Source organism: Lepus europaeus, chromosome 1, assembly GCF_033115175.1.
Source record: "Lepus europaeus isolate LE1 chromosome 1, mLepTim1.pri, whole genome shotgun sequence".
In the NCBI taxonomy this organism is placed as follows: domain Eukaryota; kingdom Metazoa; phylum Chordata; class Mammalia; order Lagomorpha; family Leporidae; genus Lepus; species Lepus europaeus.
In genome coordinates, this window is record NC_084827.1 from 118,776,487 (window position 1) to 118,803,019 (window position 26,533).

Consider the following 26,533-nt stretch of genomic DNA (forward strand, 5'->3'; position numbering starts at 1 on the left):
CAGCACCGGCCATGGCGGCCATTTGGGGAGTGAACCAACGGAAGGAAGACCTTTCTCTCTGTCTCTGTCTATAACTCTACCTGTCAAATAAAAAAAAAAGAAATACCTATTAAAAAAATATATGATAAGACTTGCTAGTAAGTGAACAGATATGAAGAAAGAATCAAGAATGCCTCCCAGACTTTTACTCTTAAGATGGTCAGTTTTATGTGTTAACTTGTCCAGGTATTTGGACAAACAGAATTTTGGATGTCTGTGAGGGTGATATGGGGTGTGATTAAGATTGGAATTGGTAAACTGAGTACTTGCCTCAGGGAGGGAGGTGACCCTCATATAATCAGGTGAAGGCCTGAATAGAAAAGGCTGATCCTCCCTCTACTGATAGAGAATTTCCTATGCCTGACTGCCTTGAGCTAGAACATTCAATCTCTTCCTGGCTTTGGACTCAACTGAAACCTTGATTCTTCCTGCTTCTTGAACCTATAGGTTTCAGACCAGAAAGTATGCCATTGGCTCTCTTGGTTTTCAAATTCAGATTGAACTAAACAATTAGTTCTCTTGGATCTCCAGCTTGCTGACAACAGATCTTGGGGACTTTTTAGTCTCCAAAATTACAGGAGTCAATTCCATATACATATATAATATTATTATATTCTATATTTTACTTCATTTATGTTTATATCCATAAACATATTGCTTGCCTGATTGAGATGGTGAAGGAAGACACAGGGAAGAGCTACAGAATAATATGAATAAAGGGGAAAAGCAATACTATTAATTCTATTTTAGCCATGTTAAGTATGAGATATCTGTTAGACTCCCAAGTGGACATATCAAGTACCCAGTTAGGTATACAAGCCTGTGACTAAAGGGAAACATCTGGACTACAGACTTAGATTTGACAGTCATTAACAAATACAAGATTTTGAATCTGTGAGAATGGATTAAATTACCTAGGGATGCACTATCCAATAGCCACATGGAGCTACTAAATTTAAATTAACTACAAAGAAATAAAATGTAAAATCCAGTCCTTCATATCCACTAACCATATTTAAGTGCTCAATAAATACAAATAGCTAGCAGATACCATATGAGACGGTAGTTAACATTATTTTTACCATCACAGAATGTTCTATTGGACAGCAGAGCTAAGGAAATTTTTGAAAAGGATAGATTTTTAGTAGAGAAGGTAGGAAAATACAACTAAAAAAGAAATGACTGACAAAGTATTGTCAAAGTTGCTTAAAGATAATAATGCTGGGGCCAGCACTGTGGCGAAGCAGGTAAAACCGCCACCTGCAGTGTCAGCATCACATATGGGTGCCAGCAGAGACCCGGCTGCTCCACTTCAGATCCAGCTCTCTGCTGTGGCCTGGGAAAGCAGTAAAGGATGGCCCAAGGGCCCCTGCATCCACGTGGGAGACCTGGAAGAAGCTCCTGGCTCCTGGTTTCGGATCAGCACAGCTCTGGCCGTTGCAGCCAATTGGGGAGTGAACCACTGGATGCAAGACCTCTCTCTCTCTCTGCCTCTCCTCTCTCTGTGTAACTTTCAAATAAATAATTCTTTAAAAAAAAAAAAGATAATAATATTTCAAGACAAAAGTGGATAGTTGAATTAATTCAAATGCTTATTAAGAGGTCAAGTTGGTTGAGAAAAGAGAACTGCATTTCTGGCTTTGACAAGATGTACATCATTAGTGACCTTGAAATAAGTCACTGGGAAAACAAAAATAGAGTGGAAACAACTTAAAGTAAGGTTGAGAAAGAACGGGGGTGGAGAGCTGTAGGGGGGGAGGGTGTCGGCAGCAGGCTAAAGCCCTAGCCTACAGTGCCAGTATCCCATGTGGGCACCGGTTTGAGTCCTGGCTGCTCCACTTCCAATCCAGCTCTCTGCTATGGCCTGGGAAAACAATAGTAGATGGCCCCGAGTCCTTAGGCCCCTGCACCTGCATGGGAGACACGGAAGAAGTTCCTGACTCGTGGCTTCAGATCAGCTCAGCCCTGCGGCCATCTGGGGAGTTTTATATTTTAATAGTTTTATATTTGACATGATATTAATAATTAAATAATTCCAGCAAATGGAATTCCTCTCTCTTTGGCTCTACCTCTTTCTGAAACTTTCAAATAAATAAAGTAAATCTAAAAGAAAGAAAGGAAGGAAGGGAGGAAGGGAGGGAGGGAGGGAGGGAGGGAGGGAGGGAGGAAGGAAGGAAGGACAAACAAGAGAGAGAGAGAGAGAGAGAAATAACAGGTCGGGGAGGTGGGAAAGGAGATACCAGCAATGTACAACTTTTTAAGTAATTTTCCTTGGAAGGAGAAAAGAAATAGGGAGTAACTTAAAGGTAATACAGGGTTAGAGAAGATTCCCCTCTACCCAAAAGGTTGTATTGAGGCAGAATTATATGTCAATAGAAATAACCCAAAAGCAACAAATGATGCAAAAGAGAGTATAAGTGGAGGAGATAATAACAAGTCTACTGAGATGGTCATAGTATTTAGAATACAGAATATAAATTACCATTAACCATAGATGTGCTCAGGACCAGTTTTCAGAATATCATGAAGGATAAAAACAGCTAACTTGATATACTTGGTGGTGAGAGCAGCACTCATCTATTTACATCTATAGTCAGTATACAGTGACATTTTAAGTTATGAGAGAATAGGTAGCTTTTGTAGAGTTTTGGTTCATTGGCTTGTGGCTTTTGGTTTCTTACTTGGCTGCCTGGTTTTCATTTGGTTTGATTTTTACTTTTTTGGTGGAGAAAAAGATATTAGTGAATATAGGAGAAATATCAAATATTACTCTGAGATTAAAAAGTGAATTTGCCAAGGAACTGTACCAGGACCCTATAAGCAGTGTTGGGTCACGAACAAAGAAGCAGTTTAAAAGCATATATTTAGGGGCCAGCACTGTGGCACAGTGGGTAAAGCTGCTGCCTGCAGTGTCGGCATCCTATGTGAGTGCCAGTTCAAGTCCCAGCTGCTCTGCTTCCAATCCAGCTCCCTGCTATGGCCTGGGAAAGCAGCAGAAGATGGCCCAAGTCCTTGGGCCCCTGCACCCACGTGGGAAACCTGGAAGAAGCTCCAGGCTTCTAGCTTCGGATCAGCACAGCTCCGGCCCTTGCGGCCATTTGAGGAGTGAACCAGCAGATGAAGACCTCTCTCTCTGCCTCTGTCTCTGTAACACTCTCTTTCAAATAAGTGAATAAATCTTTTAAAAAATAGTATATATTTATACCAACCTTATTTGGATCCTGAGTCAAACAAAGAAAATATGCTTTTCAGGCAAATAACACTTATATGAAATAACTAAAAATTTAATAGTTTTATATTTGACATGATATTAATAATTATATTCTAGGTATGATAATGTATTCTGTTTACACTTTTTAAAAATCTGCTAGGAACAGATATATCTGGAATACATTCAAAATAATAAAGGAGGTAAAAAAAACTAGATGGAGGTAAAAATAAAATAACAGTGACCAGTTTAGGTTGGATGATAGATCTATATAGGGTTATTATAGGAATCAGTCTACTTTTGTATATGTTTAGAATTTTCCATAATAAAAAATTAAAACAAATAAAGAAAAAAAAACAAGTCAAAGGTTCCTTTGAAATGAAATTCATAAATCTCTGGTTAATTATAACACACAGTTTTAAGATCTGATAATCTTTAAGGCTTATATATAGAATACAGAAGGAGATTTCACCATAATTTACATATTTCAATTAATACAAAAGTCAAGGGGCTGCTGAGTTAAGGAGATTGGTGTAATTAATAGCATAAATCAAAAATATGCAATGTTATTTTGTTAACAATGGCTTCTACAAAGACCAATTTAATTAATATAATTTCTCTTAATTTAAAGTAATATTTTGTGTAAATAAAATTCTAAAGGAGCAAGACAAAAATAACATCAAATAAAAATAGAACCATCTTGATCACTTACAATCTTTCTTATGCTTTACAGTAAACAACTTTTCAATATTCACAATGTCATCCCTTGAATATGTAATTTCACAAATGCCGTTACAAACTGACAAACTATAAAACAGATTTTTAAAAAATTTATAACTTACTATTTCTCTCTGTTCTCTTGGAAAAGAAGAAAATAAGGACTGTTCTTATGCTCCAGATGCTAAAAGGGGAATCAAAATTCAGAAACAGAAACCATGATCAGGATAAGAGAATTAGAAGCCATATAAAAAGAAACAAATATTTCCAAGGAGAGTTATGTAAGTTTCCCTTTACATATGGAAAATCAACAAGCACTTCTTTCAGTCAGAAGTCTGCCTGTGTTTTAAAGTCCTCAGGTGCTTCTAGGTCCTCAACCTAAGTTCATGGACCTTTCTGAGAGTTCCTTGAACAGTAAAATTGCCTTTGTGCTCATAAGTGAATTTCTCTAGAGAGACTATTGCTCTCATCAATTCCAAAGTGGTCTCTGAACCCCCTAAAAGATTAGGAACAATACTATAGTATCCCAGATCTCAAGCAGATATTTCTTTAGCTATCAGCATTAGAAAGGAATCAAAGGATATTAAAAGAATTAAATTCAAAGAATGGTACCAATCACAAATTTATTAAAGTCACCTCTTAGGTTCAATGTAAATATAGCAAAATATCTTTTTCTTCACAGAATATAGCAGAAATAAGTATACAAAAATAATATTTTAATAATATTTTAAATAATCAATACATTGTATCCCAATAAAAATTCATTTCATATGTAGGAAAATTAGTTTATTTTGAAATACAGCACTGCTTCTGGGGAGTCAGCAGTGATCCCTGTCTCCTGGTATTCACAGCTTTATGTAATCCTCCCCACCAATATTGGACTGTATGACCAATACCATGTGGCAAAAGTGGCAATATGTCACTTCAAGACTAAGTTACGGAGCTGGAACTGTGGGGCGGTAAATTAATCCTCTGCCTGCGGCGCCGGCATCCCATATAGATGCCGGTTCTATTCCTGGCTGCTCCTCTTCCAATCCAGCTCTCTGCTGTGGCCCGGGAGGGCAGTGGAAGATGGCTCAAGTGCTTGGGCCCCTGCACCCACGTAAGAGACCAGGAAGAAGCACCTGGCTCCTGGCTTCGGATCGGCGCAGCTCTGACCATTGCGGACATTTGGGAAGTAAACCAACAGAAGGAAGACCTTTCTCTCTGTCTCTTCCCCTCACTGTCAGTAACTCTACCTCTTAAATAAATTTTTTAAAATACTTAAAAAAAAAAAAAAGACTAAGTTACTAAAGGCCACAGGTTCCATTTTGGGTCTCTCTTCACTTGCTACCTTTCTCTGCTGGATCATGACATGAGAACAGCCTGGGAAGTCTATGGAAAGGACTATGTGACAAAGAACAGAGATGTGTGATTACTAGACCTACAGACTATTAACAACTACATGCCTAAGCTTAGCAGTAGATTTGGAGGAAATTCACCAAAATATGCAAAATCCACAACAGATGTCATCTTTGTATTTTGATTCAAGTTATTTTGGTAGCGTCAAGACAACTGGCATCAGCACAATTTATGACACCTTGGACCATATTAAGAAAAATGAACTAAAAAACTTGCAAGACAGGCTATAAGAAAAAGACCTCTAGGAAACAGCAAAAGTAACACAAAACAATCACAGGGATTGCAAAGGCCAATGTTGGTAATGGCAGAAAGAAATGCAGTAGTAATAAAAATTAAATTAAAAAGAAAAAATAATTTAAAAAAAGAAATGCAATATGAATGGTGAGCTGGAGATTAGACCACAGCAGAGGGAGTAACGCTTCTGCAGTGATTTATCTGCAGTGATTGTGTCGACTTAGTTGAGTCCTGACATGACTGCACCATAGCCTATAGCTTACCTGCTATGTATATAACAAAAGACACTGAGCCAGAGCCACCCAACTAAGCTGTTCCCAGGATTCCTGTTCCTCAGGAACTGTGAGACATAATCAACATTTGTTATTTTAAGCCACTAAGTTTTGAGGCAATTTGTTAAACAGCAATAGATAATGTTTTTATATTGTGATAATTTTTATTATATAAAACCACCAAATAACTAGCACCAGATTCCTACAAGGTACTTGGAAAAGTACACAAACAGTAAAAAAGACACACTGAGCATTGTCCTTAGCAACAGAATGGAGATGAAAGAAAAGGTTAGGCATAATGCTCGTAACTCTCAAGAATCCTAAAACAACAAAGTCCCATACAATACTTGCCCCTAATCCATGGTTTTACTTTCTGCAGTCAGTTGTGGTCTAACAATATTAAATGAAGGGCCATCTCTGTGGCGTAGCAGGTAAAGCTGCCGCCTGCAGTGTCAGCATCCCATATAGATGCCAGTTCGAGTCTCGGCTGCTCCACTTCCAATCCAGCTCTCTGCCATGGCATAGGAAAGCAGTGAAGATGGCCCAAGTGCTTGGGTCCCTGCAAGGGCATGGGTGACCCAGAAGTTCCTGGTTCCTGGCTCTGGATCGGCACAGCTCTGGCCGTCGCGGCCATCTAGGGAATGAACCAGCGGATGGAAGACCTTTCTATCTATCTCTCTCTCTCTCTCTCTCTCTCTCTCTGTTTCTCTCTCACTGTAACTCTGCCTTTCAAATAGACAAATAAATCTTTAAAAATAAATAAAAATTAAAATATTAAATGAAAAACTGCATAAATAAACAAGCTACAAGTTTTCATTTTTTAACATTTATTTATTTATTTGAAAGGCAGAGTTACAGTGAGAGAGAAACAGAGAGAGAGAGACACAAAGACAGATCTTCATTCAGTGGTTCACTCCAGAAATGGCTGCAATAGCCAGGGCTGGGCCAGGCCAAAGCGTGAAGACAGGAGCTTCAACCAGGTCTCCCACCTAGGTGTGGGGACCCAAACACCTGGACCATCTTTTGCTACTTTTTCCAGGCCATTAGCAGGGAGCTAGATCAGAAGTAGAGCAGCCAGGACTCGAACCAACGTCCATATCAATTCGGCATCAAAGCTGTGGCTTAACCCGCTACACCACAACACCAGCCCCAAAACATAAGTTTTAAATTAGTTTTAAACCATCCTATGTGATGATTTCTTACACCATCCTACTCCTTCACACCCAGTATGTAAATCACTCCTATGTCCAAATCTCCACACTGTATCTGCTACCTGCCCATTAGCTATTTAGTAGCCATCTTGGTAAACAGACTGACTACTATAGTATCACACAGTACTTATGTTCAAATAATCCTTAGTTTATTTCATAATTGCCCCAAAGTGCAAAGGAAGTACCAAAGAATAAAACATGGAAAAGACGAATTAACTCTAGTACTACATGGTAGCAATGCAGGAAAAGACAAACATATATCTATCTATCTATATACAGATTTTACTAGCATTCAAGGTTTTGGGCACTCACTAGAGGTACTTACCAAGAATAAGGGGGGACTACTATACTATTTCTCCACTGTAAATGCATTGAAATAGTAACAAGCTCATATAGATTTAGTAAAACATTACAGAGAAAGAAAATGAGACAAAAGATAAGAAATCACAGGTAGTGAAATAGAATTCTATGGGAATTCAGTATGTTTTCTTAAATGACTGTATACTTTTAAAAAGCATATATAATTTTCAATGTGTAAAAGCTATAATAATTGAAATATACTTCTTTCAAAACAAAACTAATTAAATATTGTGGCAAATAAACTCATCTTTTTGTTTTTATCAGAACGATCCCTGGGGAAAAGAATATATCAAACAAAACAAAGAACAAATAGAATTTATTATTCTTTGGGGCTAACTTAAATGAAATTCTTTTTGTATTTTTAAAATAAAACTCGGGAAAAATTAAAGTATACCAACAATCTATGTTCAAGTTATCTCTCTCATTCTAATAAATATAATTTATGAAAATATAGCAACATGCTTTAAAAAGATATCATAGATAGTATTATTAACTTCCAGTTTGAGAACAGTGACATAATTTTCATTTCCCCCTCTTTTTAGAAATCATTCTAAGTAACAAGGAGAACAAAAACAAAAACGCAAACTCCTTTTCCGGTAAAATTGAGATACAACTAAAGTCTTCAAATATGTAGAAGGACTCTCAAAAGCAGATAAAGTTTCAAAAGCATGGAAGTAGAAAAGGAAAACTGCACACCTCCCCAGGAGGTAGAGTAAATTGTTCCAAAAGTAAAGGCCAAACCCTTAATTCTAACACTGAGAACTGGGGCCAGTGCTGTGACACAGCGGGTTAACACCCTGGCCTGAAGTGCTGGCATTCAACATGGGGTGGGTTCGAGACCCAGCTTGCTCAACTTCCAATCCAGCTCTCTACTATGGCCTGGGAAAGCAGAAGAAGATGGCCCAAGTCCTTGGGGCCCTGCACCCACGTGGGAGACCCATAAGAACCTCCTGGCTTTGGATCGGCGCAACTCCGGTCGTTGCAGCCTCTCCCCTCTCCTCTGCCTCTCCTCTCCTCTCTCTGTGTAACTCTGACTTTCAAATAAATAAATAAATCTTAAAAAAAAAAAAAAAAAACTGAGAACAAGATACAAAGCTACTAGCAGAAACTCTGGGATTAGTTCCAATAAGGAAACAGAAAGGGCAAAGGGTAGACACTTGGCACAGCAGTTAAGGCATTACTTAGAACGCCTGCTCCCCAAATCAGTGCTTGAGCTCAAATCCCAATTCTACTCCTAATTCCAGCATTCCTGTTAATGCACACTATGGGAGGCAGCAGGTGATAGCTCCAGTGCTTAAGTCCCTGCCACCCACAAGGAGACTCATTTTGAAGTCCCAGCTCCTAGCTTCAGCCTAGCCCAGTCTCAACTATTGCAGGCATTAGGGGAGTGAACCAGTAAATAGGATATATATCTCTCCCTACACTGTGCAGTCTCCCTCTCTGTCTTTCAAGATATCTTTTTTCTAATTTTCAAATAAATAAATAAATATTTTTAGAAGCCATACAGATACATATTTGCTGCTTGGAAATAACTCTTAGATTACAATACTCCTCTTAAAAAAAAATGACTCTCAGGGCCAGCTCTGTGTGGTAGCAGGTAAAGCCTCCACCTACAGTGCCAGCATCCCATATGGGCACCGGTTCGAGTCTAGAATGCTCCGCATCCGATCCAGCTCCCTGCTAATGTGCTTGGGAAAGCAGTGGAAGATGGCCCAAATGCTTGGGAGCCTGCACCCGCATGGGAGACCCAGAAGAAGCTCCTAGTTCCTGGCTTTGGATTGGCCTAGCTCCAGCCATTGCAGCAAAGTGAATCAGTGAATGGAAGACCTCTCTCGCTCTCTCTCCTTCCGCCTCTCTGTAATTCTGCCTTTCAGATACATAAATAAATCTTAAAAAAAAAAAAGAAAAAAGAAAAATCATAGTCTCTAGAAACTAACCACAAAAAATCACTAAATATCAAGATTTGTGGCATAAAGCCAAAGTAGTAGTCAGAAAAATCACAAACTTAAATACATACATGTACAGTGTATTGTGCTAATGAGTAAAAAAGTAAGAAAATAAGTATATTAAGCATCCAATTTAACTTGTAAGAAAGTCTAAAAAACAAATAAAAGAATTAATAAAAAGCAACAATTTTGAAAAGCAGATTCTTTTCAGAGGAAAAAGTTAAAAAAATAATAAAGAGAAAGTACAGGAAACAAGTACACAAAGAAACAATATGGAAGCAATAATCATGGATACAAAGAAATTTTTTAAATAAGACTATTTAAACTATATATATATACATTTTAAAACTAAGATTAGGTAATTATATATACTCACATAAAAATAAGTATCTATGTGTATACATATTTTTTTTTTTGACAGGCAGAGTGGACAGTGAGAGAGACAGAGAAAAAAGTCTTCCTTTACCATTGGTTCACCCTCCAATGGCCGCTGTGGCCGGCGCGCTGCGGCCGGGGCACCGCGCTGATCCGAAGACAGGAGCCAGGTGCTTCTCCTGGTCTCCCATGGGGTGCAGGGCCCAAGCACTTGGGCCATCCTCCACTGCACTCCCTGGCCACAGCAGAGAGCTGGACTAGAAGAAGGGCAACCGGGACAGAATCCAGTGCCCTGACCGGGACTAGAACCTGGTGTGCCGGCGCCGCAGGCGGAGGATTAGCCTAGTGAGCCGCGGCGCCAGCCTACATATAATTTTTAACACAACTAACCACAGAAGAGACAGAAAACCTAAAAGAATAGCTTCTATTGCAATTTAAGAGTAGCAGTACCTTCTCTAAAAAGCACCAAGGCCAAAAGGTTTCAAAGGGAATTCTATCAAGCTATAAAGGACAGATCATGACAGAACTATTTAAACTGTACCAGAGCATTAAGAAAGAAAGACTTTCTGGTGTTGTTATATAACAATCATAACACTAAGAGTAGAAATTTTCTTGGAATTTAAGACTGACTCAAGGGGCCGGTGCTGTGGCGCAGTGGGTTAAAGCCCAAGCCTCCAGCACCAGCATCCCATATGCTCACTGGTTTGAGTCCTGGCTGTTCCTCTTCTGATCCAGCTCTCTGCTATGGCCTGGGAAAGCAGTAGAAGATAGCCCAAGTGCTTGGGTCCCTGCACCCACGTGGGAGACCTAGAAGAAGCTTCTGGCTCCTGGCTTCAAATCAGCTCAGCTCTGGCTGTTACGGTCATTTGGGGAGTGAACCAGCGGAATGGAAGACCTCTCTCTCTCTCTCTGGCTCTACCTCTCTCTGTATCTCTTTCAAATTAAAAAAAAAAAAAAATTGTTTAAAAAAAAAAAGATGTCTCAAAATTTAATATAACCCATCTTTCTTCCTCCAGATACCCTAGTTCATTGCTCTTAAATTCTGCCTTCCACAAAGTTATAGGGCATGGACAAAATTCATCCCAGTTCGTTGCCAATTTCTAACAAGAATGGCCTTTATTCCAGTTTCTCATATTCTACTCCTCATTTTCATCTAAGACCTCATCAGAACTGCCTTATCTGACAATATTTCTACCAACATTCTAATCAAAAAAATTTAAGAAATCTCTAATTTGCTTTTTGTAAAATGAGACAGACAAATGCAGTGGGTGTCATCAAAGCAGTGGACACAAAGGATGCTAGAGGTGAGGAGGCCATCAATTGCCCAGAAGGCTAAATGAGTATTATCCATAATACCTGCCATTCCAGTCTTAATCAATGGTGGAAGATGACTATCAGAACTATTGATCTCAATTGTCATTCAAATATAATAATCAATGACTAGTTAAAGATAACAATACATTGTTAAATCATCAAAAGGAGAATATTTTGTGGCCTATTGCTGGAGTTTTTTGTGCTGGGCAGTTTTAAGTTATTACTTTTTAAAGGCAATATTTTGTAACAGAAACAACTTGACCAAATTCTGTCCCAGAATTGTAAGACCCATTAAAACAAAGTTTAGGGGCCAGCACTGTGGTGCAGAGGGTTAAAGCCCAGGCCTGAAGCGCCAGCATCCCATATAAGTGCCGGTTCTAACCCCGGCTGCTCCTCTTCCAATCCAGCTCTTTGCTATGGCCTGGGAAAGCAGTAGAAGATGGTCCAAGTCCTTGGGCCCCTGCACCCATGTGCGAGACCCAGAGGAAGCTCCTGGCTCCTGGCTTCAGATCAGCACAGCTCCGGCCGTTGCAGCCATCTGGGGAGTGAACCAGCAGATGGAAGACCTCTCTCTCTGTCTCTACCTCTCTCTGTAACTCTTTCAAATAAATAAAATAAATCTTTAAAAAAAAAAAAAGTTTAATGAGAAAAAAATAAAAAGTTTTAGACTTTCCCTACAGCTGCTATCTTCTTCCCTACCAGAACAACCCTTGATGCTCTGCTCACAGCAATAGAGGCTTTCTCCAATATTCACTTCAGCACTACTCCTGTCCCTATCCATTTCCTAATTCCAAAGATGCTTCACATTTTTAGGAGTTTGTCACAGCAACCACCTCACTTCTATTATCAATTTTCTGTTTTCGGCCGGCGCCGTGGCTCACTAGGCTAATCCTCTGCCTTGCGGCGCCGGCACACCGGGTTCCAGTCCCGGTCGGGGCGCCGGATTCTGTCCCGGTTGCCCCTCTTCCAGGCCAGCTCTCTGCTGTGGCCAGGGAGTGCAGTGGAGGATGGCCCAAGTGCTTGGGCCCTGCACCCCATGGGAGACCAGGAGAAGCACCTGGCTCCTGGCTTCGGATCAGCGTGGTGCCCCGGCCGCAGCACCAGCCGCAGCGGCCATTGGAGGGTGAACCAACGGCAAAGGAAGACTTTTCTCTCTGTCTCTCTCTATTACTGTCCACTCTGCCTGTCAAAAAAAAAAAGAAAAAGAAAAAAACAATTTTTTTGTTTTAGTCCATTTTGTACTGTTATAAAAGAATACCTGACTAGGTAACTCATATACAATAGAAATGTATTCTCATGGTTCTGGACATAATGTTCAGTATCAAGGTACCAGCATCTAGTGAGGGTTTTCTTGTACATTATTCAATGGCGAAGTTGTGGAAAAGAGTACAAAAGGCAGGGCAAACTCTTGATTTTAAAATGAACCTACTCCAGCAATGGCATTAATCTATTAACTCCATCCTCATGCCTTGATCCCACCTCCCAACACTCTTCACTTTGGGGATTAAGTTTCCAAAACATGCTTTTTGAGGGATACATTGAAACCACAGCATTATTGTTTCAAAAGATGTTAGCTGTGCAATCTTATGCCTATATCCACAGATAATGAAACAGTATTTAATAAAATTCGGTAAACTTTCTTGATTAAAAAAACTAAATAAAGGGGTCGGCACTGTGGTGTAGCAGGTAAAGCCACCATCTTCAATGCCGGCATCCCACATGGGTGCCAGTTTGTGTCCAGGCTGCTCCACTTCTGATCCAGCTCTCTGTTAACAGCCTTGGAAAAGCAGCAGGTGACCCAAGTGCTTGGGCCCCTGCCACTCCTGTGGGAAACCCAGAAGCTCCTAGCTCCTGGCTTCAGCCTGGCTTAGCCTTGGCCATTGCGGTTATCTGGGAGTGAACCAGAGAATGGTAGATCCCTCTCTCTCTGTCTCTCCCTCTCTATATATAACTCTTTTAAAATAAATAAATCTTTTTAAAAAAACTAAAATAATAATCACAAAAATATTTAATATAATCAAATATATGTAAATCAATAAACTAAATAAAATAGACACAAAATTCCTTAATATGATCAAACATGTCTAAACTCAAAAGTCAGAATAATAATTAGGAGCATTCCAAAAAAAAAAAAAACTACCAAGGATGTTCACTATTTTCTCTATAGTTTAGCATGGCCCTGAAGTTATTAGCTAACAATCAAGATTAAAAAAAGAAAATCCAAAAGGAGGTAGCAAAATTAGTGCTATTTCTAGACACTAAGCCTTATTTCATAATTCTTTTAATTTCAGAATTCTATAAAATATCTATCAAGCATGGGATGCTTATAAAATGATTTTCTTACCTACCATAACCAAGAGCAAAAATTCTCCTAAAGCATAAAGATGTCACAGAAAACATCTCCTTTAAGAACCAACTGTAATTCATGAAAGATATTTTGCATTCTCATTAGATTATCATGAAACAAATAATTAGCTTCTCCTCAAAAGGCTATAAATTTTGTTTGTCAAATTTCTAGCTGAACTGAGGAAGTATCTAGTACTTTATAGTTGAGGGAAAAAGGGAAGGAAGCATGAAATTTGTGTTAAGATAAAAGCCATATCCTTAAATGCTTTTAATTTAAATACAAGAAAAGAAAGGAAATGGGAACATATCTCAATTCCCTCCAACCCTATTACAAGAGGCAAAGGACAGTGGATAAACATAGCACTTAAGACACCAACTGGGATGCCCACATGGATAAGATCTCCCCCCCCCCCGACTTTATTTTTATTAAATTAACAGTGGGTTAAAGCCCTGGCCAGCAGTGCCAGCATCCCATGAGGGTACCAGTTCAAGTCCCAGCCACTCCACTTCTGATCCTGTTCCCTGCTAATGCACCTAGGAAAGCAGCAGAGGCTGGCCCAAGTCCTTGGGCCCCTGCACCCACATGGGCAACCCAGAAGAAGCTCCTGGCTCCTGGCTCAGAATCAGCTCACCTCCAGCCATTGCAGCCATCTAGGGAATGAACCAGTATATGGAAGACCTCTCTGTCTCTACCTCTCTCTGTAACTCTGTCTTTTAAATAAATAAAATAAATCTTTTAAAAAAAAGAATAGTAGAGATAAAAGTTAATGGTTTTTCAGCTAGAAAATGAATCAACTCTCAAAGTGATGCATATCTACCAGTATAATACAAAAACACAAAATTATAACTGTAACCCAAACCTCTTCTCACTGTAGCACAAAATCTTAATGATTCCTACAAAATAACTGGATATTCTGATTATAAATTTAAGTTTCAGTAACAGCTAAAACTATTAGAGAGATATAAATATCCTATTTAGTCTGAAAGGCTGAAAAATAAATGTAATCACAAGTTTTTCCATATTATATCCAGGAGAAGATGTTATAAAATCTGAAAGCATCTTACATGGAATATTGATATTCTACCATAAGGATAATTTTGGAATAGTTGTGATTATGTAATTTATGCTCAGGACTGATTCATAACCTCTCTAATAAAAAGATTTGGGAGACTGGGAATGCAGCAATAAACATCATTTCCTTTAGATTTAGGTACATTTCTAAGATATGATCAATGTAGAAAGTGAAGAGTAAAACAACATATTTTACTATTCCTTCTGCTTCCAATTCTTTGATGTAAATCTTAGTCCAATATTCAAAACTGTTTCAAAAGAAAAAAAGTCCAGGCAATAGCTCACATTACACACATAAAAGAAAATGCATTGTGGTGAGTTCTATTTACCACAAAGCCAGCTTCACATCATTGCATTTTATTTCATGTTTTCTTGATTGTCATCTATCAGAAAACAATTCTATTCTTTGTTGGATAACTAGTCTATGCTTCCAAAAGCGAAGAGCTCACTGAAATAGAAACTGCAACAGCTGAGAATGAGGGTCACAAGATGAACGAACAAAGTGAGAAGTGGCTGCGAAGCTTAACAAGCCAAGAAATATTAGATGCAGGTGATGCAGAATAGTCAGAGGGACACAGCAAGGTTAATAAAGCTTCATACATGAAACAGTGGAAAGATTCAACTGAAGAAGTTACATGTTTAAGAACTGAAACTTCTATACTTTTAAATTTATTTATTTATTTGAAAGTCAGAGTTACACAGAGAGAGGAGAGGCAGAGAGAGAGAGAGGGAAAGAGAGAGAGAGAGAGAGAGAGAGAGAGAGAGAGAGAGAGAGAGAGAGAGAGAGAGGTCTTGCATCCGCTGGTAGAGAGAGAGAGAGGTCTTGCATCCGCTGGTTTACTCCCCAAATGGCCACAATGGCTGGAGCTGTGCCAACCCGAAGCCAGGAGCCAGGCGCTTCTTTCAAGTCTCCCACGTGGGTGCAGGGGACCAAGGACTTGGGCCATCTTCCACTGCTTTCCCAGGCCATGGCAGAGAGCTGGATCGAAGTAGAGCAGCCGGGTCTTGAACCGGCGCCCATATGGGATGCTGGCGCTTCAGGCCAGGGTATTAACCCACTGCGCCACAGCGCCAGCCCCTGAAACTTTTATACCTTTAAAAAACAAACAGTATATGGTATTTTTGCCAAAAAAACTTTCTTATGGGTCATAACAACAAATCTAGTGAACCACAATTTCTGGATAGCCATTAGAATGGGCACCCTACTGGATACTACAACTAAGTGCAAATCTTTTATAATCACAAAATCAATTCCTATATTGAAATTGATGTGAAGTCATTTTGTGGATTTTTTTTCCAGATAGTTATCCCTTGGTATTCATGGGGGATTGGTTCCAGGACACTAAAATCCACAGATTCTCAAATCCCTTATATAAAGACATAGTATTTGCATATAACCTATGTACATCCTCCCACATTCTTCAAACCATCTCTTCTTATGATACTTAAGAAAATGTAAATGGTAGGCAAATAATTGCTACACTATATTGAGTAATGACAGGAAAAAAGGTACATGATAGGTATAAACTTTTTTTTTTAATGTTTTCAATGTGCATTTGGTTGAAGCCATGGATGCAAAAGATACAGAGGGTTGACTGTATTTACAAATGCATAATTGGGGCCAGCATTGTGGCATAGTAGGTAAAGCCACCGCCTGCAATGCCAACATCCCATATAGATACCACCAGTTCAAGTCCCAACTGCTCCATTTCCAATCCAGCTCCCTGCTAATGGCCTTGGGAAAGGCAGTGGAAGATGGCCCAAGTATTTGGGCTTATGGCAACCACCTGGGAGACCTAGAAGTTGTTCCTGGCCCCTGGCTTTAGCCTGCCCCAGCCCTTGGCCATTGTAGACATTTGAGGAGTGAACCAGCAGATGGAAGATCTCTCTGTGTGTGTCTCTCCCTTCAAATAAAAAAATAAATCTTTATTGAAAATATAAAAATCAACCATTTTTTCCCTTTCTAAATTTCTTTTCTCCATTCTTTATGAAAAGTAAAAAGAAAACAAGGGAAGGGGATTTCGCGTTATAAAATCCACTACCATTCCTGGGATAAAAAGCATGCTAAAAGATTTTACAAAGAAAGAAAATAAAGAAGTTAGCAGACAATCACAGTTTTAAGTATGTAATTTGAGCTCTTGTATTTGAACAATGTATGTTCAAATTCATACACATAAATTTAAAAGTTTATGAGTTCACGAATTTCAATTTCAAAATATCCTTGGGAGCCAGCCTTGTGGCACAGGGAGTTAAGCCACCGCCTATAACACCATTATCCCACATAGGCACTTGTTTAAGTCCTGGCTATTCCACTTCTGATCTAGTTCCCTAATGCACCTGGAAAAGCAGCAGAGAATGGCCCAAGTGCTTGGGCTCCTGCACACATGTAGGAGACCTGGAAGAAGCTCCTGGCTCCTGACTTCAGCCTGGCCCAGTCCTGGCTATTGCAGCCATTTGGGGAGTGAATCAGTGGATGGAAGACTTCTCTCTGCCACCCCACCCCCAGCCCCGTAACTCTGCCTTTCAAATAAATAAAATAAATCTAAAAAACAAAAAGTTCTGCACTGAAGATAAAAGAAACACAATCTCTTTTACTACAGTAATCCTAAAGAAAAAGATCCTACTGCCACAAAATTCCAAATCAAAACTTTAAATATCACCCTTGATTTCTCCTTTTCCCTTACCTCCCATCAAATTCTATCAGTATTACTTTTAAAATATTGCCAAGTCATCTACATTCACTCAAGTATCACTGGGCAGTCATCTTTAGATTAAACTTCAATAACAACTCCTACCTGTTTCTACTCTTGTTCTCTTCTTACCCAATCTCCACAGGGCAGTATGAGACACCCTTAACTTGAATCTCATCATGCCACTCTTCCACTAAGACTTTACAAACCTCCCATTTTTCCCAACTTCAAACTTCTAACCCTGAGCCTCCATGAGGTGGATCCTGCCTGATTCTACAAGCTAACCTCTCTCTTATCACTTCTTCCTCTCCATCACACATTTCAGATATATCTATTTTTTTGGTTCTTAAATAAATCATATTCTCTCCTACTTCACAGCCTTTGCATTTTATGTTCTCTTAGAAAGATACTCCCTCAATTACTACATTTTTTATTTTAGGATATGAAGAACACATTGATACCAACAAATTCAAACAGCAAAAAAGTATATGGCAAGAAATAACTAAGATTCTACCACCTAGAAAGAATACTCTCAATATTTTGAGGATGATCCTTCTATATGTCTCTCTGTAGATCAATGTGCTATTATATATAAATAATCTTTCATAAATTCTAATTCTTTCCACCTGGTTCTTCCTCATACTTCAGTTCTGAACTCAAAAACCACCTCTTCAAAAGGGGTCTTCCAAAACCATCCATCTCCACTGCACTTGTCTCTCCCTCCCTCTCTATCTCTCTCTCTCTTAACTATGTCTTTGTTTTGCCTGTCTCTATTTTTTGTCTTCCCACCCTAGCAGAATGTAAGCTCCATGAAGACGGAGACTTTATTACTACTTTCTCTATCATTAGTGTCTAGCTAATAACTAACACATTGCAGATGCCTAATATTTAATGCATGAAGAGAAGATGACTTCAGTTAACGTTTATAAGGTACCAAACACTAAAGTCGTATCTCCCATTCAGATTTCTCCTGTGATCTTCATATTCAAACATAACCACCTACTTGGCAGCTCTATCTGAAAAGCACACAGGCAAATGGTGGGTCACTAAACTTGCTCCTCACAGTGCTCCCTATTTAGTTAGGCGACACTACCACCAGCCAAATTTCCCAAACCACAAACTTAAGTTTTATCCTTGATAAGGATTCTTCCCCTTTAGCCCATGTCCATTCACCATCAAAGCCTCTCCACGTAACTTCAATTCTATCTCCTAAATCTCTTCAATCCACCTATTTCATCAGTCCATCTGCTTCTCTTCAAACTTATCACTCAAGTTCAAATCACCACCCATCGTTTCTCTCCTAGACAATTATAACACCCTTCAGACTCGTGCTCCAGATCCATTTTATTGCTGTCAAGTGGCTACAATGGCTTCCTACTACTCTTAGAATGAAATCTAAAATTCTTATTACATATTATAAGGCCCACGTGAAATATCCCTATCAGCTACCCAGCTTTTTCTCTATGATCAAATCTTTGGCCTTCTTCCCATTGTTTACACTGACCATGCTCTAGCCTACCATGTGGCCTTCAAAAGAATACAGCTCTTCTACCTAAAACACCATGTCATACCACCCTAGATACCCATACTCATCTTTCAGTTCTCAAACACAAACACTGCTTCCTCAGAGAGTTTGTGGTTGACAGAATTCTAAAGATATCCTTCCCCTATCACAAAGATTTCCATCCTCTGGTTACACAATCAAACAGTAATCCACATACTGCTGTGAAGGAACTTTGCAGAGGTAATTAAGGTCATTACTCAGTTTATTTTAAAATAGGGAGATTATCCTGGTGGATCAAATATAATTCACTTAAGTTCTTATAAGCAGAGCTTCCTCCTAGCTACAAGCAGAAGAGAAAGTCAGACTTGCAGCAGAAACTAGCCTACAACCTGGTTGAGCCTGAAAGCAGATTCCCTTCAAAGACACCACACAGGGGGCAGGGGTTAAGCTGCTGCTTCGTACTCCAGCATCTCTTTATCAGAGTGTGGGTTTGGTTTTTTGTTTGTTTTTGGTTTTTTTTGTTTTGTTTTTGTTTGTTTGTTTGTTTGTTTGTTTTGACAGAGTTAGACAGTGAGAGGGAGAAAGGTCTTCCTTTTCCGTTGGTTCACCCCCCAAATGGCCCCTACGGTCCAAGCTACGCCGATCCGAATTCAGGAACCAGGAGCTTCCTCCTGGTCTCCCACGTGGGTGCAAGGGCCCAAGCACTTGGGCCATCCTCCACTGCACTCCCGGGCCACAGCAGAAAGCTGGACTGGAAGAGGAGCAACCAGGATAGAATCCGGCGCCCAAACCAGGACTAGAACCCAGGGTGCCGGCACTGCAGGCAGAAGATTAGCCAAGGGAGCCATGGCACTGGCCTAGAGTGTGGGTTTTAATCTGTGTTGCTCTACGTTGAATCCAGCTCCCTGCTTAATGTGCCTACGAAAGCAGCTAAGGATGGCCCATGTCGTTGGGCCCCTAAACTCATGAGATGAGAGATGAGGAAGAAGCTCCTGGCTCCTAACCAGGAGCCTAACCCAACCCCATTTTTTGAGGAGTGAACCAGCGAATGGATGATCTCTCTCTCTCTCTCTCTTTCTAACTCTGCCTTTCAAATAAAATCTTTTTAAAAAGAGACTAGTATGGTGTTCCCAGCTCCTGGCTTCAGCCTGGCCCAGGCCTGGCTGTTACAGCCATTTGGGAAATTAACTAGTAGATGTCTATTTTTCAAATAAATGAATATACCTTTAAAAAATAAAAGACTCCAGATAAGATCCCAGGCTGCTGATACCTTGATTTTGGCCTGTGATATTCTAAGCAGAGAACAATGCAAAGCCAACTGAACTTCTGACCTGCAAGAACTACGATTTAATAAGTGTTGTTATAAGTTACTAAATTCATGGCAGCAATGGAAAAAATAATACAGAGGCTCTTCCTTGAGTGTTATTTCCACCCTAAGCTAGGTTGCGACCTGTATCAAATGTTCCCATAACTTTTTGATAATATTTGTCATACTTATTACATAATATATGCAGTCTAACAACTACAGTTAGCCATTTAACATTTTTCTAACCATATGCCATTATAATCCAATGTCTACATAATCGGTTATCCATAAATGTTTGTTGATTGGATGAACAAATTTTTTATTCAATCGTATCTCAAAATTCTCAATCAAGGGGTCAGCACTGCGGCATAGTTGGCTAAGCCTCTGCCTGCAGCGCCAGTATCCCATATGGGTGCCATTCGTGTTCCAGCTGCTGCTCTTCCAATCCAGCTCTCTGATATGGCCTGGAAAAGCAGTAGAGGATGGCCCAAATGTTTGGGCCCCTGCACCTGCAAGGGAGACTTAGAAGAAGCTCCTGGCTTCAGAATGGCCCAGCTCCAGCCTTTGCAGCCATTTGGGGAGGGAGCTGGCAGATGGAAGACCTCCCTCTGTCTCTCCCTCCCTCTGTAATTCTACCTCCCAAATAAATAAGTAAAACCTTTAAAAAAAAAAAATTCTCAATCAAAACACCTCCTGTAAAGTGCTATATATTATACTTTCATAATAAAGGTCAATGGAGAAGAGTTCCAATGAATGGAATATATCTAGAACCATTCGGGCAATTGTTCTGTTGGTTTTACAAACCCTCCTGTATGGGCCGGCGCTGTGGCACAGCAGGTTAAAGCCCTGGCCTGTAGCGCCAGCATCCCATATGGGCGCCAGTTTGAATCCCCGGTTGTTCCACTTCCAATCAAGCTCCCTGTTAATGTACCTGGGAGGGCAGCAGAAGATGGCCCAAGTCCCTGGGCCCCTGCACCCACGTGGGAGACCTGGAAGAAGCAGCTCCTGACTCCTGGCTCCGGACTGGCTCAGCTCCAGCCACTGTGGCCATTTGGGGAGTGAACCAGCAGATAGACCTCTCTCTCTCTCTCTGTCTCTACCTCTCTCTGTAACTTTGTCAAATAAAATAAATCTTAAAAATAAATAAATAAATAACCCTCCTTTACCATTATTTCCCACCACTTCATGCTCAATGTTCCCATCTAACAGAAAATCACAGAATATTGTCACATAGAGCCATCATTACTAATAGCTCTGAATAATAGTCCTCAGATATGTTGAATTATAAATAAACACTTAAAACAACTGTTCTATTAAAGATATATTTTTCAAACTGCACACAAGGTTCAGCTTTTCAGTCTGAGACATTTCCATCTAATAATAAAAACATATTATATGAATATATTAAAGCTGAATATATTAAAGCTATCTGATCAAGAAAAGAAAAGGTCTACTTAAACAATATACTTACATCAATGGAAATGCAAAAAATGGGAGTGTCATGGCAAGTCTTGCTGTAAATTCATCAGGAAGATACCACAAGTACACAATTAAGCATGTAAACAGATAGAGAACTGAAGAATAAAGAATTAATCTTCCAACCCATAATTTTTGTAATCTCTGATTTTTTTCCCTAAATTCTTCCAATGCTTGAATTTCCTGTTAAGAGAAAATTATTTCACATTAATAAATCTTAAACATCATTTGAAAAATGCTAAAAATTCTTAACATGGAAGGTTATACAGAAAGAACTCTTAAAACTCAATGAAATATAATATTCTAATAATTTTAAATAGAACATAAGATGAAAAACTAAAAATGAAGCTAAAATTTTTAAATGCCTACTCTGCCAAGTCACTGTTTAAAATGCAAAATTACTACTTTTAACCTATAAAATAGGCAAAGATTAGAGAATGAAATTGGCATCAATAAATAATACTGATTGAATCAAACAACTAATGATTCTCTTAGAATGAGACCTAAAAAACATTGGTAATTATAAAATATGGTGACTGGTGCTGTGGCATAGTAGGTTAAGCCTCTGCCTGTGGCGCCAGCATCCCATATGGGTACCAGTTTGAGTTCTGGCTGCTCCACTTCTGATCTAGCTCCTTGCTAAATGCTCTGGGAAAGCAATGGAAGATGACCTCAGTCCTTGGGCCCCTGTACCCAACGTGGGAGACCTGGAAGAAGCTCCTGGCTCATGGCTTCAGGTCGGCCCAGCTCTGGTCATTGCAGCCATTTGGGGAATATATCAGTGGATGGAAGATTTCTTTCTTTCTCTCCATCTCTCTCTCTCTCTCTTTCAGTCTCTCTCTCTCTCTCTCTCTCTCTTTCTCCCTCTCGTCTATAACTCTGCCTCTCAAATAAACAAATAAATCTTTAAAAAATAAAAATTAATGGGGACAGTGTTGTGGCTCAGTGGGTTAAGCTGCCACCTATGATGCCGGCATCCCATATAAATGCCAGTTCAAGTCCTGGTTGCTCCACTTCCAATCCAGCTCCCTTGCTAATGTGACTGGGAAAGGAGCAAAAGATGGCCCAAGTATTTGGGTCCCTACCACCCACATGGGAGTCCCAAATGGAGTTTGGGCTTCTGGCTACAGCTTATGGCCATTTGTGGAGTGAACCAGCAGATGAAAGACCTCTCTCTCCCCACCTCTTACTCTCCCTCTCCAACTATGCCTTTCAAATAAATCTTAAAAAAAAAAGAAGAAAAACTGAAAGTGATCCATAGTAGATTCTTCTAGTCTATTTACCACTTTTAATATTCCTGAGAAATAACTACTTTTGATGGTAATATAAAAACTGTGTAAATGCTGTAGACTTAAAAATTATTGAACACTCTTATAATTATTTTATCCTATCTTTAATATTGAGTTCATGCTGTTGATCTAATTTTATTCTTAAAGATTCTATTACTTGATACAGACTTAAGTCACTGATAGACTGGATTTTTTTGAGATCATGTAACATTAAAGTTCTCAGACTTACTCCATGTCATCTCTAAATTCCCATGCCAGATTTAGTCTCCACAATTATACATACTAAAATAATATTTAATAGTTAAAATGAATTAAAATGAATACTTCACCAACAAAGAACATACCTTATCTATACTTTCTAGCACTTCTACAGTTGAAGGTTTTGTCTGTTATGGAAACAGAAATGAGATAGCATTAAAACTTATTACTACAAAGAAAAAGAAAAATTTTTATTTACATAGTCATAAAAGAACATTTTAATCAAATATTGTTTTTGCAAACATTATATAACATGTATTCCTGCTTATTTATAATGATTTAAATAAAAATTATAATTACAAATACAACCTCATAAGATTAAAGAAACAAGCATTTCTCTATTTAATTTCTTTAGTCCCAGAAAGACTTTCAACCCTGATAGCTTAACTCTTCCCATTCTAAACCTCAATAGAGCATACTTTCAGAGAGAGAAACAATTTTGCTCCAAGAAAAATGTTCTTAGATATTATTATTCCAGAAAATGGTCTAAAGATGGTCTGATGCTAAAAGTTCACTTATGACTCTAGGGGTCAAAATCAATAGCTTACTTTCATTCTGAATTCCTAAGTACTGTTTTGAAGATCAGGTTTTTAAAGGGCATCTCAGAATACTTCATTATAGCAGAGTTTGTTTGCCAAAGTTTTTTTAATACCATCTAAAACAAAAACCAGCCAAAATGGCTCTTATAATACTTAAGAAAATATTTACCAATTACATACTCAACAATCCAAGAGGGTAATGAATATCAGCTCTTTGTACTTCCCAGAAGAGCTGTTAACATTAGGTTGAACTGTATGTGATTGCCATTTTTATAAGTACTTAAATATTGGCAATTTCATACAGTTTAACCTAGTAAAAAAGAGAACAGAAGAACAGATAAATCTGATACTTAGACAGAACTATCACAAGATTTTTACAAGGGGAGTCACCTCATTCATATGTGAAATCCAAAAGAACTCATCTCATGGAATTAAAGAGTAGAACAGTGGTTACCAGAGGCTGGGGAAATTGAGGGAGAGGGTTGTTGAAGAATATGAAATTACAGTTAGATAGGAAGAATAAGTTCAAAATATCTATTATACCCCATGGTGACTGCAACTAATGATGATGCATTCTTGTATGTCAAGTGTTCTTACCATAAAACTGATAGCTATTTGAGATAATACATCTTTTAATTGGCTGGATTTAGCCATTCCTTAAAACAAACACATACTTCAATATATACAATTTTATCTATCAATTTAAAAAATAAAGGAAAGAAAAAAGGCAGAGTCAATATAATGCCAATCCAAAATAATGCTGTTCTACCAACAGTTCAAAAACTAAGGGGCCAGTGCTGTGGCACAGCGGGTAAAGCCACCACTTGCAGTGCTGGCATCCCATATGGGCACTGGTTCAAGTCCTGGCTGCTCCACTTCCGATCCAGCCCTATGCTATGGCCTAGGAAAGCAGTAGAAGATGGCCCAGGTCCTTGGGCTCTGGACCCTCATGGGAGACCAGAAGAAGCTCCTGGCTCCTGGCTTCAGATCAGCGCAGCTCCAGCAGTTGCGGCCATCTGGGGAGTGAACCAGTGGATGGAAGACAGCTCTCTCTCTCTCTCTCTCTCTTTCCCTCTCTCTCTGTTTCTGCCTCTCTGTAACTCTGCCTTTCAAATAAATAAATAAATATTTTAAAAAAACACTAAATTTTGTACCAAGTATTGCTAGACTCTATTGTAATAATATAGAAGCAAAAAATAAACAATTTGTCCTAGGTTATATTATCGCCTCTTACATTTATATTTTCTAGCTCTAAATTTGAGATATTTCCTCTAAAGACTTGGCCAATAAAATCAAACTGCATTTTGAATTTTGTTTAACCTAATTCCTAAAAGTGTATTTAGTGTGATTTTAATAAATATTTGTGACAAGTTTTAAGTAAAAAAAAATAATCTTTAAAAAATATAAGTGTAGAGGCCAGTGTTGTGGCACTGAGTGTTAAGCAATGGCCTACAACACCAACATCCCATGTGAGTGCCAATCTGAGTCCTGGCTGTTCCACTTCTAATCCAGCTCCCTACTTAATGTGCCTGGAAAAGCAGTGGAAGATGGTCCAAGTACTTGGACCCCTGCCACCCATGTGGCAGATCTGAATGGAGTTCCAGGTTCCTGGCTTCCAGCCTGGCCCAGCCCCTGCTGTTGGCCATTTAGGGGGTAAACCAGCAGATGGAAGATCTTGCTCTCTTTCTCTCTGTGTGTCTCTCACTCAATCTATAACTCTGTCTTGCAAACAAATAAGTAAATCTTTAAAACAAAAACTTCAAGTATGTTGTAGAATATTTAACTTCTTCCACCTTTCAAGTAAGTGAGAAATGTAAGCAATATGAGAAGAAAACATTTGCACAAAAACACATGAAAGCAGAAATAAAATGTCCTAAGTCAAAGTGAAACAACTTAGTCAAATAAACAGATATCTATAGAGCAAATAGAATTTTTAAAATAAAATCCAAGTAAAAAAGCAATTTATAGAGAAGAAAAAAGAAATTAAGCAAAGTGAAAGATAGTATCAAACTACTACTGAAGGCTATACCACAAAGGAAACTTTTACAAGCACCATTATGTAACACTTTCACATTAAACTTAAGAACTAGCTAGATGGTAAAGAAAAATAACTTACCCTCCATCGAGAAAATAATCCACCCATCTTTTACTCATAGAAATTGGGCACAATGGCAAATATCACCAACTGTCCAAAAGAAGTCACAGCTAGAAATAGAGCAAGTATTTTTAAATGTTAAGTTAAACATACAACATATCCACTCTAAAATTTAGATAGTGCAATATTACCTAAAAATACTACAAAATAATTAATTTCTTTATATGCTAATTATGTGGGATTTAAATTCAATCATTGGGATGTATGCCACCTTTGGAAGATCATTTCTTTGGGGCCAGCACTGAAGCATAGCAGATTAAGCCACAGAACATGATGCCAGCATCACTGGCATCCTACATGGGCACCAGTTCATGTCCCAGCTGCTCCAATTCCAACCTAGCTCCCTGCAATAGCTTGGGAGAAACAGCAGAAAATGTCCCAAGTTCCAGGGCTTCTGTACCCATGTGGGAGACCTGGAAGAAGCTTCTGGCTCCTGGCTTTGGCCTGGCCCAGCCATGGTCATTGCTGCCACTTGGGGAGTGAACCAATGAATGAAAGACCTATCTCTCTGTAACTCTGCCTTTCCAATAAAAATAAATATATCTTTAATAAATTGTTTCTTCATAGTGAGAACATATTTAAAAGTGGAAATAAAGCTGGAAAGACTTTTTAAATGGAAAAGAATTTTTGAAGTATATATTCATACCACTTTGCAATTTTCTATTTTTTTAAGTAGCTTCCCTATGTTGTCCTTGTAATGGAAGCTTTATTATACTACTTTCATTCAATCTACTTTTTTTTTTTTAAAGATTTTATTTATCTGACAGGTAGAGTTACAGACAGTGAGAGACAGAGAGAGAGAAAGGTTTTCCTTCCGTTGG

General features: G+C 38.9%; 1 protein-coding gene across 4 annotated transcripts in view; it reads right to left on the reverse strand.

The window, feature by feature from the left end:
• Positions 1-26,533, reverse strand: part of LNPK (lunapark, ER junction formation factor) — a 100,086-nt gene that overhangs the window by 67,774 nt on the left and 5,779 nt on the right. For 3 of the 4 annotated variants that reach the window (XM_062188179.1, XM_062188186.1, XM_062188196.1), the window contains exons 2-5: positions 25,674-25,762; positions 23,105-23,146; positions 21,467-21,654; positions 4,090-4,148 (exon numbers count right to left, since the gene is read on the reverse strand). In XM_062188179.1, coding sequence (XP_062044163.1) covers positions 4,090-4,148; positions 21,467-21,654; positions 23,105-23,146; positions 25,674-25,700 — 316 coding nt within the window. In that variant the 5' untranslated portion in view covers positions 25,701-25,762. Of the gene's footprint in view, positions 1-4,089; positions 4,149-21,466; positions 21,655-23,104; positions 23,147-25,673; positions 25,763-26,533 lie in introns of those variants that run through there. The other variant, XM_062188205.1, reaches the window with a different exon arrangement.